At 37.7% G+C, this 17526-nt stretch overlaps 1 protein-coding gene across 1 annotated transcript in view; it reads right to left on the reverse strand.

Annotated features, from left to right (window-relative positions):
* CDH7 (cadherin 7) overlaps positions 1–17526 on the reverse strand; it is a gene marked incomplete at both ends in the record, with an annotated part of 110365 nt that overhangs the window by 19311 nt on the left and 73528 nt on the right. Inside the window, 4 exons of the mRNA XM_082852862.1 lie at positions 1395–1512; positions 2201–2322; positions 3593–3729; positions 16293–16546. Of these exons, the coding sequence (XP_082708988.1) occupies positions 1395–1512; positions 2201–2322; positions 3593–3729; positions 16293–16546 (631 nt within the window). The remainder of the gene's footprint in view (positions 1–1394; positions 1513–2200; positions 2323–3592; positions 3730–16292; positions 16547–17526) is intronic.

The raw sequence follows: 17526 nt of genomic DNA on the forward strand, positions 1-17526 counted from the left end.
GGAGCTCTAGGCTTGCCCTTGGGGAAATCTTTCAACTGTGTGGCTGTGTCAATGTCCTGGAAATCCAGCCATTTTAGTTCCTGTGCTGTCCTACAATCATGGTGGTACTGGATGATAACAAATGGGGGAAACGTTCAGACCCTTCTTGGGAAAATCATAAACTCCCCTCTCTGCATTTGTGCTGGATGAATGCAAATGCTGAGAATTGTCCTTTCCAACTATGATTAAGTCAGAGAGTTTGGGATTACCCACACAGAGAATGTGCTTCCTTTTATGTTACTACAGGAAAAAGACAGTATCCTCATCTAGCAGAGAGTGGGATCAGAAACATGTATTATTTTCAGATTGAATTTCTGAGGCCAAAGTTGGATTTCCTGCAGTAAAATAAGTGGTGACTTCAGGCAAAAGCACTTATAATGTCCATCTCCTGAAAGCAAGTATTTTTAGAGAAGCCAGAGTTAACTAACAAATTTCTACATTTTGTTTATCTGAAAGCTGAGTAACACATTCAAACTTGAAGAATTACATTTCCTATATTGTTGGGGTATAATCCTTTCTCTATACAGAGAGAGAGAGAGAGAGAGAGAGAGAGAGAGAGAGAGAGAGAGAGAGAGAAAGAAATGTATTCAAAATTAGACAATAGATAGCAAGTTCTCATGCTTCCTTTGAAAGTTTTTACAATTATCTATACTGTCTCTATGTCTAAAAGTATATATATATATGTTTATATAATTGAGCAAAACCAGAATCTACCTATAGGTATTTGTAATAATGTTTCTATAATGACATTTATAAAACTGATTAAGAGTGTTTATCTTTGAAGCAGAGAAACAGGATTTGGGAGGATAGGGAATTCTTCTTTTGTAATTTTATATTTCTTTGCATAAAGAGTATATTTGTTATTTGCATGGATTACTTTCATTTTTATGTTAAAAATAAAACGATAACTGATGTTGGCATTGAAATATTAAGTCAAAGTTGATTTAGGTTGAAATGTGTTGCCCAATTATTTTCCTAACCTCTCAGGTTATGCCTAGGTAGTATAATCCTTGTTAAGGCATTTAGCTGGTCCTCAACCATCCATAGATACTCTGCATAAAGAGCTTGGTATACAAGTAAGGAAGCAAATGTCTAGAAGAAAAGACAGAGAGAGATGGATCTGGCTTCCCCCCTTCTTTGGATTTAGGCCTAAAATGATTTAAGTAGCAGTTCCTTCTTCATGACAGCAAATCCATAGATAAAAATTACTTAAGGGGCTCACTGCCCTTTAATTAATGTCCTCGCTGGTATGAAGAAAACAAAAATTACATTATCAGCATTCCTGAGTGAGAAAAAGTACTTGCTTAGAAAGCTTCTACCTGTTGCCTCCTCTGACGAAAAAAATTATACCTTACCTTTGTTATCTTTCAGTGAGAAGTTGTGGTTATTCGTTGCATCCATTGTTAAGCTGAAATAAAACTGGTGTCCATTGGATGGCTCATCTTTATCGACAGCACTGATTTTCTGGATAACCTAGGAACAGAGAATGTAAAACTTGAAAGCGTGTTGCTGTGCTCGGCTGTTGTGTGAGGCAGGACAGAGCAACTTTACACGGATGATAAATACCATCTTCCTGACTGAGCTGTGGGAGGAGAGGGGGCAGGTGGCGGTGTCAGGTGTGCTAATATGAACCCAATCTAAAAAGGGCTCTGAAAATCAAATCATGTCCTTTTCAAAATTCCTATTTGAATTTACTTTTGTGAACCTCAGAAATAAGCTGTACCAACTGATTACACCATGTCAGTAAGCATCACAGGACACTGAGAATATGGATGAGTAGACCAAACCACAAGATTACACTACACTTAATTCTTACAACTTCAAGGTACCTAAGCCCCGCTGTGTAACGTGGGAAGCGGCCCAATCGAGCTTAACATGCCGTAACATGCTGTATTTCTCCTTAAAAAAACCTAAGCCCTTAACCGTTTAGCACGGCTTTTACAACGTTTACCTTTTCTTCCAGAGGAATTTTCATCATCCCAATTAAACAGAATTTGAAAGTTCCTTTAATATTAGTTTATGCTACACATCAAAGCGTGAGTTTTGCTGAAACATGCTGATTAGATTTTATCTTAAAGCTGGTAGGATTTCAAAGGCAACCGCCGCTGGGCATCTTTAAAGGAATCGCGAACGAGGAGCGTGGCATTCTGGAGGCTCTCACCTGGCCTGGCTGGGCATTTTCACACACGGTGGTTTCATAGTCCATGGCAAATTCAGGGGCATTGTCATTGATGTCAAGTATAGTGATGGCCACGTAGCCTCTTCCTATCTGAGATGGATTCTCTAATAAACGGGAAAACGTTTTATCATTTACAGGCACACCTCGTTCTATTGCACTTCACTTGAATGCGCTTTGCAGATACTGTGTGTTTTACAAATTGAAGGTTTGTGGCAACCCTTCATCGAGCAAGTCAATTGGTCCCATTTTTCCAATAACACTTGCTCACCTTGTGTCTCTGTCACATTTTGGTAATTCTCATAATATTTCAAACTTCACTATTATTATCATATGTGTTATGGTGATCTGCGATCATGATCTTTGATGTTCCTAATGTTCCTACTATAACTTGCTGAAGGATCACACGACAGTTAGCATTTTTTGGCAATAAAGTCTTTTTTAAATAAAGTGTAAACATTTTTTTTTAAGACATAATGCTATTTATTATATACTTAACCGATTACAGTATAGTATAAACACAACTTTCATATGCACTGAGAAACCAAAACATCTGTGTGACTCCTTCATTGTGATATTCACTTTACTGTGGTGCCCGGAACCGAACCCACAATATCTCCACGGTCTGCTTGTGCTCAGAGTAAAGCTATTACTCCAACCTCATCTTACTTAGGAAACTCATATTTAAAACGGTTAGAATCAACCAAAAATGTTTGCCTCTCTAAAGCACAATCTAATAAGGAAATGACTAAGACTTGAATAAAATCTAGAACCACAACACTGTAGACTTTAAAGGGAGCCATGGAAACTCTGATACAAATGTCATACACACACACACAGTGACAAATAAGCCAGGAATTTCAATATTCTTTGATGCTAGAGCCGATTTTTATATGAATATGTGTATATATTATGTACCTATTACATATGTATATAACATGCACACAGTATAATTATGCATTGTTCTCTCAATGTTTTTCCTATCAAGGACCAAAATTAGTTCCATATGAAAATGTAGAAATCTGGGTGTCTTGGTTAGAGATCAATTTACTATTTTTTTTATAAACTATGGGACCAACCCCATGTCAGCATAAATGCAGCACAAAGTATGACCACAAAACAAGCAGAAGCCCTCTGAGGGTAACTCAGGCCCATTATTTTATGGTAATAACCTCTTTTCACTAACTTTGTAAGTATTAGCGAATAAAGTTAGAGAATATAAATATTTCGCAGCTTGAAATTAGAAAATTTCAAAATTTTGCTGAATTCAAACAAACACCTAGTAAAATTCAAGTCACAACTATAAACTCATGTCAACCCATTCTCCACTCTCAATGTCCTCCCCATCCTAATTTAACGTTAAACGTTACAACTTACGGCTCTCCATTGCAAGGACTGTGATATTATGAACAGCGTTCGTCTCTCGATCCAGAGATTTGGCAGTTGTAATAACTCCACTGTTGGCATCAATATTGAAGTATCTCTCCAAGTCTGTGTTTCTGTCAATTGAATACCTAATTGAATATTAAAAAAAAAAAACCAAACACTTCAATATTTTTTGTTTGATTATAATTTGCTGAATTTATTTCATTAATTGCACAGCCAATCACCAAATTCTGCTGACTCCACAATCTGTCATACTAACATAAAATATGTCTAGTTTAAAACTTCACCAGTGTTCCAGTTGATTCATAACCTGCTTGTCAGTAATCTCTGCTTTTCTGTCCAACAGTACAAAATAAAGACAATAGTATGATTATCTTCACAGTGGATTTGAATATGCCATTATAAACTCCAAACTGTGGCTCCTAAAAGACATTCTCATCAGATATAGTAGCCCTGGTCACGATCAGAGGTCCCTCTAAAATGAAACATATGTAGACATCTAACCCATTCACATATACTTAGAAACATCTTTTGTTTTAATAACACCAGGTTGGTCTTAACCTTTCTGTTTTTATATTGCTCACTCAGGGGCCTTGACCAGGGTTCCACAGACATGTTTCAAAGCAGAACCCCTCAGTGTGGAGAAAAGGGAACCCTCCTACACTGTTGGTGGGAATGTAAATTGGTACAACCATTATGGAGAACAGTATTAAGGCTCCTTAAAAAACTAAATATAGAACTATCGTATGGTCCAACAATTCCACTCCTGGGCATATATCCAGAGAAAACCATAATTCGAAAAGGTACATGCACCCCAATGTGCATAGCAGCACTATTTACAATAGCCAAGACATGGAAGCAGCCTAAATGTCCATCAATACAGGAATGGATAAAGAAGATGTGGTACATGTATACAATGAAATATTACTCAGCCATTGAAAAGAACGAAATAATGCCATTTGTAGCAACATGGATGGACCTAGAGATTATCATACTAAGTGACGTAAGTCAGACAGAAAAAGACGTATATCATATGATATCACTTATATGTGGAACCTAAAAAAGTGATACGAATGAACTCGTTTACAAAACAGAAGCAGCCTCACAGACTTTGAAAACAAACGTATGGTTACCAAAGGGGAAATGTAGGGGCAGAGATAAATTACTAGTTTGGGATTAACATATACGATACAATCAACAAGGACCTACTGTACAGCACAGGGAACTCTACTCAATATTCTGTAATAACCTATATAGGAAAAGAGTCTGAAGAAGAATGGATATATGTATATGTATAACTGAATCACTTTGCTGTACACCTGAAACTAACACAACATTGTAAATCAACTATAATCCAAAATAAAATAAAATTTTTTTAAAAAGTAGAATGCCTCAAATTACATAAATATTTTGGCATGTAAAGGATTTTCTCAAAATATCTCTATCTAAATATTAGTAAATAACTACCACTCTACTCGTATTCTTGTTCAATTATGCTATTTTTTGATTCATATACAAAATTCACCCTTCCCTCATTAATGACTGTCTTCAAATGCCCTCGTCTTTCTAGGTGGGTGAAATAAGGACTCTCATTTAAAAACATAATTACACAAATGAACAAACATAAACACACCCAATTTCAGAAAGTATTCCGTTTCCATAGTAGTTCAACTACGAATCATCTACTACTAGTCTGCTGTATAACAAGATGCAAGAAACTTAAAAAGGAAAGAGAAGGCATAGGAAAACGTTACCAAAAAACTGACCACAGATCAACAAATATTGTTTTTGTGCAGCAACAGGTATTTGAGAATATGACCAAGTTATTTTTGACGGCTTCTGTTTTCTTGATGGCATAGGAGACAAGGTTGTCAGCTGAGACAGAGAGGAGAAGGTGGTTTTTTTTAGAAGAGACAAAAATGCATATGCTAGGGAGAATATAATGGAATAGCTGAGCATCGTGGATTGCCCCTTTGAGACTTATGTCCATTGACTTAATGTAAAACCAGTCATCCCGTTTGTCTGTCTTGCTTTGTTCTCATCTAAGTATTCGAAGATGCATAAAAAGGAGGGGGTTGGGTTTAACCAGTCATGGACAATGAGAGGAGAGGAGGGTTAGGAGGATAAGGGTACCAACATGTGAGTGATGATAATGAAGGTCCACGGTCTCTAAGTTTGTAAGAGAGAACTGAGGAAATAAGGGAAGGCAGATTGACATCGAGAAGATTCTGGTAGCACCAATCGGTGGTGGGACTTTACCAGGATGCAGAATTGCTGGAGTGGGAAGTAGCTGACAGAGAATGAGACGCCTGAAGTCGATTTTCAACAGCAGTAGTGTATCTATGAGAGTTAGCAAGCCAAGGCTATGTTCATAAGAATCTATGACAAAACTGAGGCAGAGAAACAGATCACTAAAGCCAAGACGACCAAGAAAGTGAGAAGCCAAAAGTGACGGTGGGGAGAAATAAAATAATCTGCGCACTAAAATCCTCAACAAATCAGTGTGATTACTATATATTTGATGGTTGCTAGCAACATGGAAGATTTTGAGTAAAGTATGGTGATGCATTCTACAAAAGAGTTGAGAGTTTGAAAGGGAAAAGAAAATTAAATAGTTTGAAAATGGCAAAGGCAGTACAAAATGTACTCGCCCTCACCTCCAGGATCTGTGCTACATGAGATATGAGAGGAAAAATAAATCTTGAGTTTCCCCATACCCTCTACTTAGCATCCTTTTATTGTAGCTAAGTGTCTTTATTCAAATCAAAATCAAACCATTCTACTTGAGCTATCCACCCTATCTGCTGACCTCAAGAATGTTTTTCCTGGGATTTGGATCCTTTTCCATCTATATAGCTTTATTTGAATCAAAAACATGCGTGTTTTCTATTTTAAAAAACAGATTTCTTCCATTTGTGTCAAGTTCATCGTTGGCCTCCATATTGTCAAATCCATGGTTCACTTTTCTGTTCTTTTACTACTTTCTATCTCATTTAAATTTACCGCAATTGACCACTGACGACTCCTCAAAACACATTCTCCTTCTGCCTTTATTAACACCACGTATTCCCTGTTGTTCCACGTATTCCCTGTTGTTCTCCTACCTCGTATTCCCTGTTGTTCTCCTACCTCACTCTCTGCTCCTTTCAGTCACCTCGGCTAGTTTACCCTCCCCTTTGAGACCTCTGACTACTCACACTCCCCCAAAACCTTTCCCACGGATTCCCTTCTCTTCTTGGAAAAACACTTTTCCTTGCAACTTACAGAGTCCTATAGCTTAACTCACTTCTATATTTTTGATGACACCTACATTTATATAAAATCTCCTTGGCCAACCAAACTTACGTACTGAATTACTTAGTAGAACCACATAAATACACAATGTGCACTGAAATGTAACATGCCCAGACCAATGTTGTCTCCTAGCAACGCCCAAACCTCCTCCTCCCTCATGCGTTTCCACCTGAGCAAATGACACTACCAGCCACTTGCTTACTCAAACTAAAAACCTAGATTTGTTTTTCTTTCCTGTCCCTGCATCCAAGTTGTCACTAGTACTTGACGGTAGATATCATTCCAAACTACCGCCTACTTTAGCCTAGACTTTGAATCTTTTTACTCCTTATCAACATACTTCAATTCTTATTGTCTACAAGCTACTTCCCACACAACAGCCCTGCGAACAAGAAATGAGTTTATTTAATGTTAAAAATAGACTTTAATTTTCAATTACATAGAAGACCTAGATTTTCTCCTCTGAAATGTTGCTTTAGTCAAAACATTATATGCCAATATTTCATAGTATTAACATATTCTCTATGTATGCAACGATTATACATATATAATTAATTATATGTATAAATATATATTATATAGATATATAATCCAATGGTAATAGAATAATTAATATTAATGTTTGACATGAAGATTGTAACTCAATACCCATGCACTCACGCATCAGTCGCGCCAATACTAAAAGCCTGAATTGTCCATTTTTTTCAAACTACTATGGTAATGTTTGTATATTCAGGAAAACACAGACTTTTAGATTCTTACAAAGCAAAAAGGCCTTGAACTTGGCATATATCTGTCTTAATGAGTGCATGTAATCCCCCACTGAGCTAAAGTCAATAACTAAAACATTTGCCTCTATTATCAATAGTCTCAAAACTCCCAGCATTCGAATAAAGGATATTAAACTTGCGAATTCATTTAATATGTTAAATATCTCCACCTTCTGTTCACCTCAGAAAAACCCCTATCTTTTGGGGATGTAGTTATCACCTATGCTTCTATAAATTTTGAGAAGAATGGACACCAAAGTTTCTATCATCCAAATACTAATTATTTCTAAATCATAAACTCTGTAGCTTCCACTTATAACTTAAGTGTATCTTTATTTTTTATTTCTTTTAAATTTTTTTCTTCCAGTTTTATTGGGATATAATCGACATACAGCACTATATAAGTTTAAGGTTACAGCATGATGATTTGACTTACATACAACATGAAATGCTTACCACAATTCAGTATATTTTTAAATAGTTATAACTCTTACTTAGCTTTCACTAAATAGCCTCATATATATGTATTTGGTATTTTGAGAATTATTCTGATATTCTTATGTCTCCCTTTCACTCATTCATACATTCAGCAATTAATCTGGAGGACCTGCATGTGACGCTCTGTCTCAGGAAATACAGTATATAAACAAAATATTTGGAAAGGTAGCAATCTATAATAAGTATTTAGGAGAAAACCAACAAATTGCTATTCTCAATGAAGGAAACTGGGACAGGTGTGGGAAGAGACTGAGGAATTATCTTGAGAAGAGGCGGAAACCTGGGCAAGGACCAGGAGTAGACAAACCATGGAAAATAGTCACAGTGGTTATTATATTTCTTAATCACAAGGACTTGAGATACCCCCAGTATTAAAGGGGTTCCCTATTTTCTACCAGCCCCTCTGGACAAGCAAAACGCAAGAATTTATGTGTGAGACATTAGCTAATGATAAAGTTACCTAAAGGGGGGAAAAATCCTTAACCAAGAGAAATAAAGAAAATATGGGCACTTTTTAGAGTGAGCGGGGGAAATTGTCTCTGAATTAGAATCTGGGAGGGCTGAGTGAGCCAAGAGAGAAAGTGTTCCGAAGAAGTTGGGAGAAGCACACTCTTTGCAGCTCCAGATCTACTGGCTTAAGGACAGAGAAATACAGTTGCCTGAATCAATTAGAGGCTGAACAGGAAAGAAAAGGACTGGTGTTTCTCTAATCATGACCCAAAGTTATCTTTAAAGCAACTTCTGCTGCAGTTAGTGGTGTGCACACTCACAACGATCCCTCTAGTTTCTATAAATTACAACCTAAAATACTTGACCTCTTTCACTGTATGTTGGAGTGACCAATGAAAGAGATCGCTTCCATATTTTTGCAGCACCAGCAGTTAAAGCTTCTGCCCTCTCCATTTATTATGCAGACACCTCCAAATCTCAATAACCAGCCTCAATCCTTTTTCTGAGATTCCCTAAACTACTCCAGATACAGGCAACATCTTCAACTAAAGCTCAGAATATCCAAAAGCAGATTCATCAACCTGTCCCTCTCTCTAAATATACTGAGAATGTAAAACATATACATTTTTTCCTAATCCTCAAACAGCTATGTAAAGTCATGTGTGACAGAGACTTTTACTTGCACACCTAATATCCACTTGCCCTTAGTTCTTACTCATAGATCCCTGCTTTTGTTGGAGGCAACCATGTGTCCAGCTGAAAAACTACACTTGCTAGCCTCCCTGTAGATGCAGTGTCCTTATAGCTAAGGTTTAACAAATGAGATGCAAAAGAAAGTTGTGTTGAGCATCATTGAAAAACTCCCTCAAGGACAGGACAGAGCTGCTAATTCAACTGGCATTTGATTTTTGCCCCTTCCCCTCTATCTCATGTGGGACATGAACACAATGGACAGCAACCCAAAAGTCATCTTGTAAATATGAGGTGATGAGTGCCTGACACAAGAAGCCAAGCCCTTGATGACATTATCCTGCCAAATTGTCAGTCTTTGACTGCCTGGCTCCAGACTTCTCATTGGTAGGTCATTAGCGTTAAGCTTTGTTTCAACCAGCCAAGCACAATTTCTAACTAAGGCAAGCAGGTACCATTATTGCCATATTCCAATATTGGACTTTAAAGTCTCACAGCTGGTTGTTGATGGAACCAGGATTCAGAACCGTGTCTGTCTGAACCACCTTTCCAGTATATATCACATCGCACATAGATGACCTTTTAGTCTCTACTACCTACAACTCTAGAATTCAGCCTCTTTTCATTTTTTTTCCACTGCTCTATCTAAAACTCTAAGACAGTTACACTGATGTATTCATGGATTAAATGACAATATGGTGTGTATCTCCACTGAGGTGCCTTTCCTCATGTTGGCCCTTCTTTACTCCTATTTTTTCCTCCTTCCAATTCCTGTAGTCCTACAACTCCTTAAAGACAATCCCCTGCCTTGGAAGGCACCAAGCCTTCCCAATTACTTCAGAAATCGAGCCTTTTTAAGAAAGCCTGCAGTCCATAGGGCCCATGGACTTCACTACCAGCTCTCTGTGCTGCACCACCACGAACCACAGACTGGGCCATATTTATAGCCACAATCCTGCATCAGACCTACCGTACTAACTTGGGCTTTTCATTCACCATTTGTACTCTTCTGTTTCTTTATCTGCGAAATGAGAAAATTTTACAAGATGATTTCTCATTTCCAGATTTAACATTGGATTTTTTTAATAAGTTTTCGCCTAAGATCTCTCCTCCAGCTAGATAACACGTGGGTTGGGACCGCATCTTATACATCTGAATATCCTCAGTGTTCTGTGCATCTGAAACAAAATCAATCCCCTAATAAATGCCTGTAGTTACAAGTGCTGCTGTTCAATGAGCTGTGAAGATCGACTAAAATGGCCCTCTCCGTATTCACAGGTAGTATTCGTATCGCCCAGCTATGGCTATGCATGTTGATAATCACAAATAGAGTATGAAGGTGAGTGGGCTACACGAACGCAAATGCTACTCCCTATATGGAAAAGATAACGTAATAAACGCCGACAAATCTGATCAATAGAAATAACTGGATCATTTGAGTTGAAACCTTAATTGCTTAAGAAATTTATGCATGTGTGCATGTGTGTGTGTGTGTATTGCTACAAGCAGTGTACAAGCAGTGTACAGGTTTTGATACCGAACTTGCTAAAATCCTAGAACCACATTTTCTAACTAGAGTCATGTTTATTTATAACAGCGGTATGTTAACGCTTGCCCGATAGGGCTTTAATGAGAAATAAATTACTTCAAAATCAGCTATTGAGTTCAGTACTTAGTGGTACCACTGTCTGCAGCCTCACCCCCTTCTTCTGATAATGGCAACTCAATTTTCCCTTGTGGATTTCAACCTTCCCAATCTCATGCAATCTTGATGGGACTCACCATGAAAATGCCCAGAACTTCCTGGGTAAGAGATGGACACGTGTCCTAAGACAGGACTAAAAAAACTTTCCAAGAAATGTGAACCTTAAACAGAGCCATGAGGGAAAAAGGTGCCAGTGGTGCATCCACTGCCACGTTCAGAAGACACTGTCAGCTCACTCCTGCTGCTCGTATTTATAGAGAAACCTTCCTCCTCTCTTTTCTGCAGACTGGCTGTGCAACCTTCCCTTTAATTCTGTGAGATATTCACATAATTTAGATTAAAATAATATGTACAAATACATGCATGTATACAAGCCACTTAAAGTACACACTGAATTATTCAAACACCCCCCATGTGCTCAGACTAGTCACACTACATAATGTAATATCCGATATTATTTTATCCCCTTTTTTCTGAGGACATACCATACCAGGAATGCCAAAAGAGCCTGCAGGTGAATATTATTATCATCCTTGTATCCTTGAACATAAATACAACGCTAGCTCTGTATTTGGATTGTTAGAAATGCTGAAAATGATCTCCATTACTTCTCAATCACCCTTCTTCAAATCTGATCTTATTTGTAATAATATGTTTCAATTCATTGGCTGTTTTAAGCACAGGGACTTTGGGCTAGCTGTGCTGCCTACAGAAATAAATGTGATTTCATAATACAGCACTAGACTCTTAGGATATAACTACATAAAACATAAACAGACCTTATGTCTGGCTTGTCCAAATCCTGCCATCCCTCAAAGTCCAGCTCATGCATACATTCCTTCAAATGAAGTCTCATGTCCAATGACCTTGGAGTGATTAGTATTTATCTCACAATTTACCCTCTGACAGAGCTGCCACTTTTCCCCCTTGTATTGTTTAACTCTTATGGAATCTTATTTCTTCAGCCAGATTGTAAGTTCCTTGAGGTGAGGGGAGATGTTTTATTCATCTTTGTTTTTCCTGTATTTTCCCAGTGTCGTGCACAAAGCAGGTTCTTAACCAATGTATGCTGATTCACTGATCAGTCTACGGATGCTGACATGAAGAAGTAATAGTTCTCTGAACACTAGGCTGTGCTTACAGTTTTTACCATCTTACTGATGAGAAACACAGAAGCAAAACTTTTGCTCTTCAGAAAAATGATGAGAATCAGCAGAACACAATCTGTCCTTCCAAGTTCAATAGACAGAGCCTGATATTTGGTAGTTGGGGCCAAAATTTACATGAAATGGTAGGCAACTGCATAAAAAATACAAAGCCAGAAACATGCCGGCCCTCAATTACCCACTTTTGCTTTCAAAAAACTCTTTTTTTTCTACGTAATCTCAAGTATTACCTAATTTCCAGCTTTGGCTTCTAATTTTCATATCAGGAAAGAGGACGGCGAAGTGTACATGAAATGCTGGGCCAGGTAAGCCCTCCGGATAGCGGGCAAGCTGTAACAAGACATACCAGTTCACAAAGGTGTCATATTCTGGCCAGCCACTGGGCTCCGGGTTCATTTAATCTTTCGATCTACTTTTACTATACTTCTAAACAGTCAAATGGAACCAAACGGCAAGGTTCCAACAGTAATGTAGATGCCCTCATCTTCTTTTAAGGAAAGGGCAGATGCAAAGAGCTTTGGGTTGGTACATTAATGGAATAGGTAAAAAAAAAAAAAAAAAAAAAAAAAAAAAAACTAGGCAAGGCATGGGTCATGTGGGAAGAAGATCTCAATTTACCTTGCTGGAGGTAAGTACGTGTATTTCTTTCTAGAATTCTAATCTCTTGCCCCATATATCAGAAAATATTCCAAATGTAAATGGCATATGCTAGATTTCAGTATTACACTACAAAGAATGTCAGTGAATTCAAACACTAATTATCCACCCTCCTGTACTCTTTTACAATTCAAATACTATTGGCCTAATTTTAAACAAATACTGCTTTTCCATTCCTCTAAGAACTACGATATTCCTAAAGGTGCAGAAGCGCAAAGCTCACAACTGTAAGAGTCTTCAGCTTCCATCTCAGCCTGGAGATTCACTTTTCCTAGGACCTCGGCACACTGTGTGATCTACTCCTCCACTGGCCTCTGTTAAGAGGGCTTACATCTTGATAGTTACTTGAGTGCCCAATGCAAATACATGTTTATGTCCATTAAACGACTATGTAATATTTTCTACATATTGGAAAATATGTGAATACAAACCAACGTTCAATACAGATTGCCAATACAGTTGCTTGTAAAATATGTCTCTCTTCATTGACTTTATTGACCTTGAAATAAAAATGCCATGAAAACAATAAACTATAATAATAGCGATGTACATTGATAGTACATCCTAATAGTTTAGTCATGACTGACAGTTTAAAAGCATCAGTTATTTTCCCTTTCTCACTTAATCTTCAAAAACCTTGGGACAAAGCAGGGATTAAGTGTTGCTTTTCCTTTTTACTGGGTTATATGGAAACTTAGGAGGCTAAGTGACATCCCCTAGGATACTCAGAAAACAGCAGTGCTGGGAAGAGAACAAGTCTTCTAGAGAATGTCACTGCTAGGAGTACCCATCAACTCACCAAACTACACAACAAGGAGGCTGGCCTCTTATAAGAGATCGTAAATGGATAGGAAAAGAGAAATATGTGAGCGACAAATTCAGAAACAAATAAGCTAAGAGTGATTGTTCTGACCTTATGAGAAATAGTGCAAGGCAAAGAAATGTTGCAAGAATACAAGCATGAAGCCTAAGTCAAGAAATTCGTTTTACAAAAGCAGAAGAAATATTCACACACACACAACCTAACATTTCACTTCACTCTGAACAAAATCTCTCCCTATCTGTGCAACTTAGAGATTAGAAAAGGATGTAAGAGGTACTAACCTGAACTTTCAAGGTCACCTTGATTAGTTTTAAGAAAATAAAAATGAGGTAAAAATACAGCGTTGGCCAGCTGCTCTTTCATTGACGGAAGTCACAGAGATCTTCACCTCCAAGGTCAGCAGAATGCAGCCTTTGGCCCTTTCTATCTCTGTGCTTCAGGGAGCAGACACAGAACTCACTTCACCTCTAACTCAAGTCACTACCCACTTGGTCCTACTCTCCCTTCTCCTTCCCCAAGTTATTATATAACATTGCATTTATTCCACATAAAATATTATTAAAAGTGAGACATTTACACTGAAAGGCTTTAACAGGATAATACACAGGAAATGGGTAAAGAAAAAAATTTTTACATAAGATTAAAATATCAATACCATAAATCAAAATTTTCTTAAATCCTTTCACTCACTGAAGTACTGAATTGTGATACATATTAGTGTGTCTCTTTATTTTCCCAGATCCTCAATTTCATGAAAGCATTCTCTCTTTCTCCCCAGTAAATTAAGTGATTTAAGCAGAAGTCAGACTACCCTGAGTAGCTGATGTATGACTACGATTGTACTGTGGTTGCTTGTTCTTGGGGGGAAGGAGACAAGTATGTCACTAGAGTTGCAATGCGATAACAAAACCCAAATTCAGATTTGTGCACATCAGTAGGACTCGGCAGATGGAGCTGAGCTTAAGTCAGGGAGCTGTTTGACAATGAAGCCTGGGCTATTACAGGGAGGAGGCGAAGGCTTACTCCATCTGAGTACATCTGTGACCCACAGATATTTTAGTGCACAGAAGGCTACATTCTTAGAAATGGTTTATGACCACTGCATTAAGAGTAAGATAGCCTCCATATAGCCTGAATTTCTTGTAAAGACAGAGAAGCAATGAGTATGACTTCATTTATGGAATAAAAATTGGTTTATACCAATTCTTTACTAGGCTATGATATTACTGTCAAACAAAAGAGAAGGAAAGGAGAGTACTAATTACATATACACACACATATATATGATTATTATTTACATGTAAATAATAAAATGATATTTTATATTATTAAATGTGTGTAATAATTTATTTATATAAGTAATAGGCCTAAATCGGCTTATTATTTTAGGAGAAAAAATGAATATGAGCTCTTCTTAACTAAAAGTCATTGTCTAATGTATAGATATTTTTCTTGATACTCTGTAAGCAATGCCCAGACTTAGTTCAGAAGTTAGCTCTAAAGCACTTAGCATCATTAAATATCAGTTAAATCTAAAAGTTAAATCTGTTGTTAGCTTTTGTAATCAAAATCCAAACCATGACACTGAAAAATATTACTTACGAACCCAAATTAAGACATGAAATGCAATGTAATTTCTGGTATGTTCTATATACTCATTTAAATATTATTAAATATTTACTTAAAAAGACGTGCTTTATGGGCTTCCCTGGTGGCACAGTGGTTGAGAGTCTGCCTGCCGATGCAGGGGACATGGGTTCGTGCCCCGATCCGGGAAGATCCCACATGCCGCAGAGTGGCTGGGCCCGTGAGCCATGGCCACTGAGCCTGCGCGTCCGGAGCCTGTGCTCCGCAACGGGAGAGAGGCCACAACAGTGAGAGGCCCGCGTACCGCAAAAAAAAAAAAAAAAAAAAAAAAGACGTGCTTTATCATATGCACACACACAAATACATGCATATACAAAAACATGCATGTAGCTCTCAGATTGTAAAACTATAGTAAAAAGTGTGAACTGGAATGGTATGATATTTTGAAACGCCTACATATCATCATTCTGTTAGTACTACAGAGTTGGTTATAACAATGTGTCTACTCTCTCTCTACAGGACTACTGAAAGGACATTTTAAAATAGTCCTTATATAGAGATACGGTATTATTTTATTTTTTATAAGTGGAATTAATAAACTAACAAACATATACTATCCATATAGACCACTATACAAAAGGGGTTGTTGAAAAATTAACCTCTAATTTAAATTGTTTATAAAATTAGTTTTCTAACATCTGCATTTATCCTACAACAAGGACATGCATCACTTTCTCTCTGAACACAGTTTGTGTTGAAAGAGCTCAGGATAACTGGCTGAAAAGGCACATCAGCTCTGCTTGTGGATGACAATGGTGCCTAAAGACACTGCCACACAATAATGGCCTTGGATAATCAGGTGACACATTTTCGAATTACTAAAATGTTGCATTGTTCTGATGTTGTTTCACTTCTGCAGCTATGGCTCAATACGTATACAAAACTGGTTTTTGTTAGCTATGACCCCAAAGCCTCATAACGTAGAGACATGAGTTGTGAATAAAGGCACATTGTTGCAAAATTACAGAAGAGGAGAGCAATGAGCTCTTACCTCACAGGGCTGTTGGAAGAATCTGGGTCGTGAGCTGCTACGGTCCCAATGATATTCCCAACTTGGGTAGCTTCCGACACCTCCATGGGGTACAGGGGTGACGAAAATACAGGGGGCTCGTCCACGTCTTCCACAATTATCTTCACGGTCGTCGTGTCGCTGAACGGTCCCAAGCTTAGAAAGCGAGGGTCGGCGTCTCTGTTTGCAGCTTCTATCCGTAGCGTGTAACTTGTTTTGGCTTCAAAATCCAAGTCCTATAAAGAAAGTTGTTAGGAAAATTAAATTAAGGCAAAGCAGAGCCTTTTCATTCATGCACGTCAATAAGCATAGTATGGACTCAGCCAGGAAAATGCACCGTCAGCATTCCAAAGTAATAAATAATGATGCCAGTCAGAATCCTTGCTGCTTTCTGGCTCATAGACAATGTGGTAAGTCCATTTGAGCTAACTTAATCCACTCTGCCGCGGTACACCGCATGGGCAAATGCAGGTCTTTAGAACATATTTGAATGACAACTGCTATGATTTTAAAATCTTTTCCGAGAGGACCTCAAGGTAGTATTCTTGAAACATGTAATTTAACTGCAGTATCCAGGGGTGCACATTAAAAAGGAAGAAAAATATAACTTTCCGTTGAATTTCTCATTTACAAGGTCATTTTCATTGATTTGGGGGACCCCTTTACCATCCTTAACTTTCAAGTGTTCCAAATGCAGCTGTAGCAGAAGAGGTGGCATATCGAGGTTATACAGCCTGAACACATAGCTGATTCTTCTTGATGAAGCAAGCACCCACTGTTTTCTCTCTTCAGTATTCTGCCATCAGTATACACTGTCTCTCTCTCTCTCTCTGCCTCTATTTGTATTACAGTGTTGACAGTTATAGTCTAGAATCACCATTCTGCAACTTTTCAACAGGATTAACATGCTAACACTTTTCTCAAAAACAGTGACCCAAGTCAAACCATATGGTAGCTTAAAAAATTGTAAGGGCAATTAAATGTTGTACTAATGAGGCACCATCTGTGAAAAAAAGAATTCTATGCCCAACAGGTAGAATTTGTCTGTGACAATCACATGCTTCTCTTTCTTCAAGGGGTACAGAGAGTCCCAGCTTGTTGTGACTTTCAATCTCAATCTCACCACTAAAAAACTGTCCCAAAATATTTGTTACATTTAGTGATATAAAAACAAAAACTTCAGAAAGAAACCAGTAGAAATACTAGCACATATAAA

This window comes from Leucopleurus acutus (assembly GCF_964270905.1).
Source record: "Leucopleurus acutus genome assembly, chromosome: 13".
In the NCBI taxonomy this organism is placed as follows: Eukaryota; Metazoa; Chordata; class Mammalia; order Artiodactyla; family Delphinidae; genus Leucopleurus; species Leucopleurus acutus.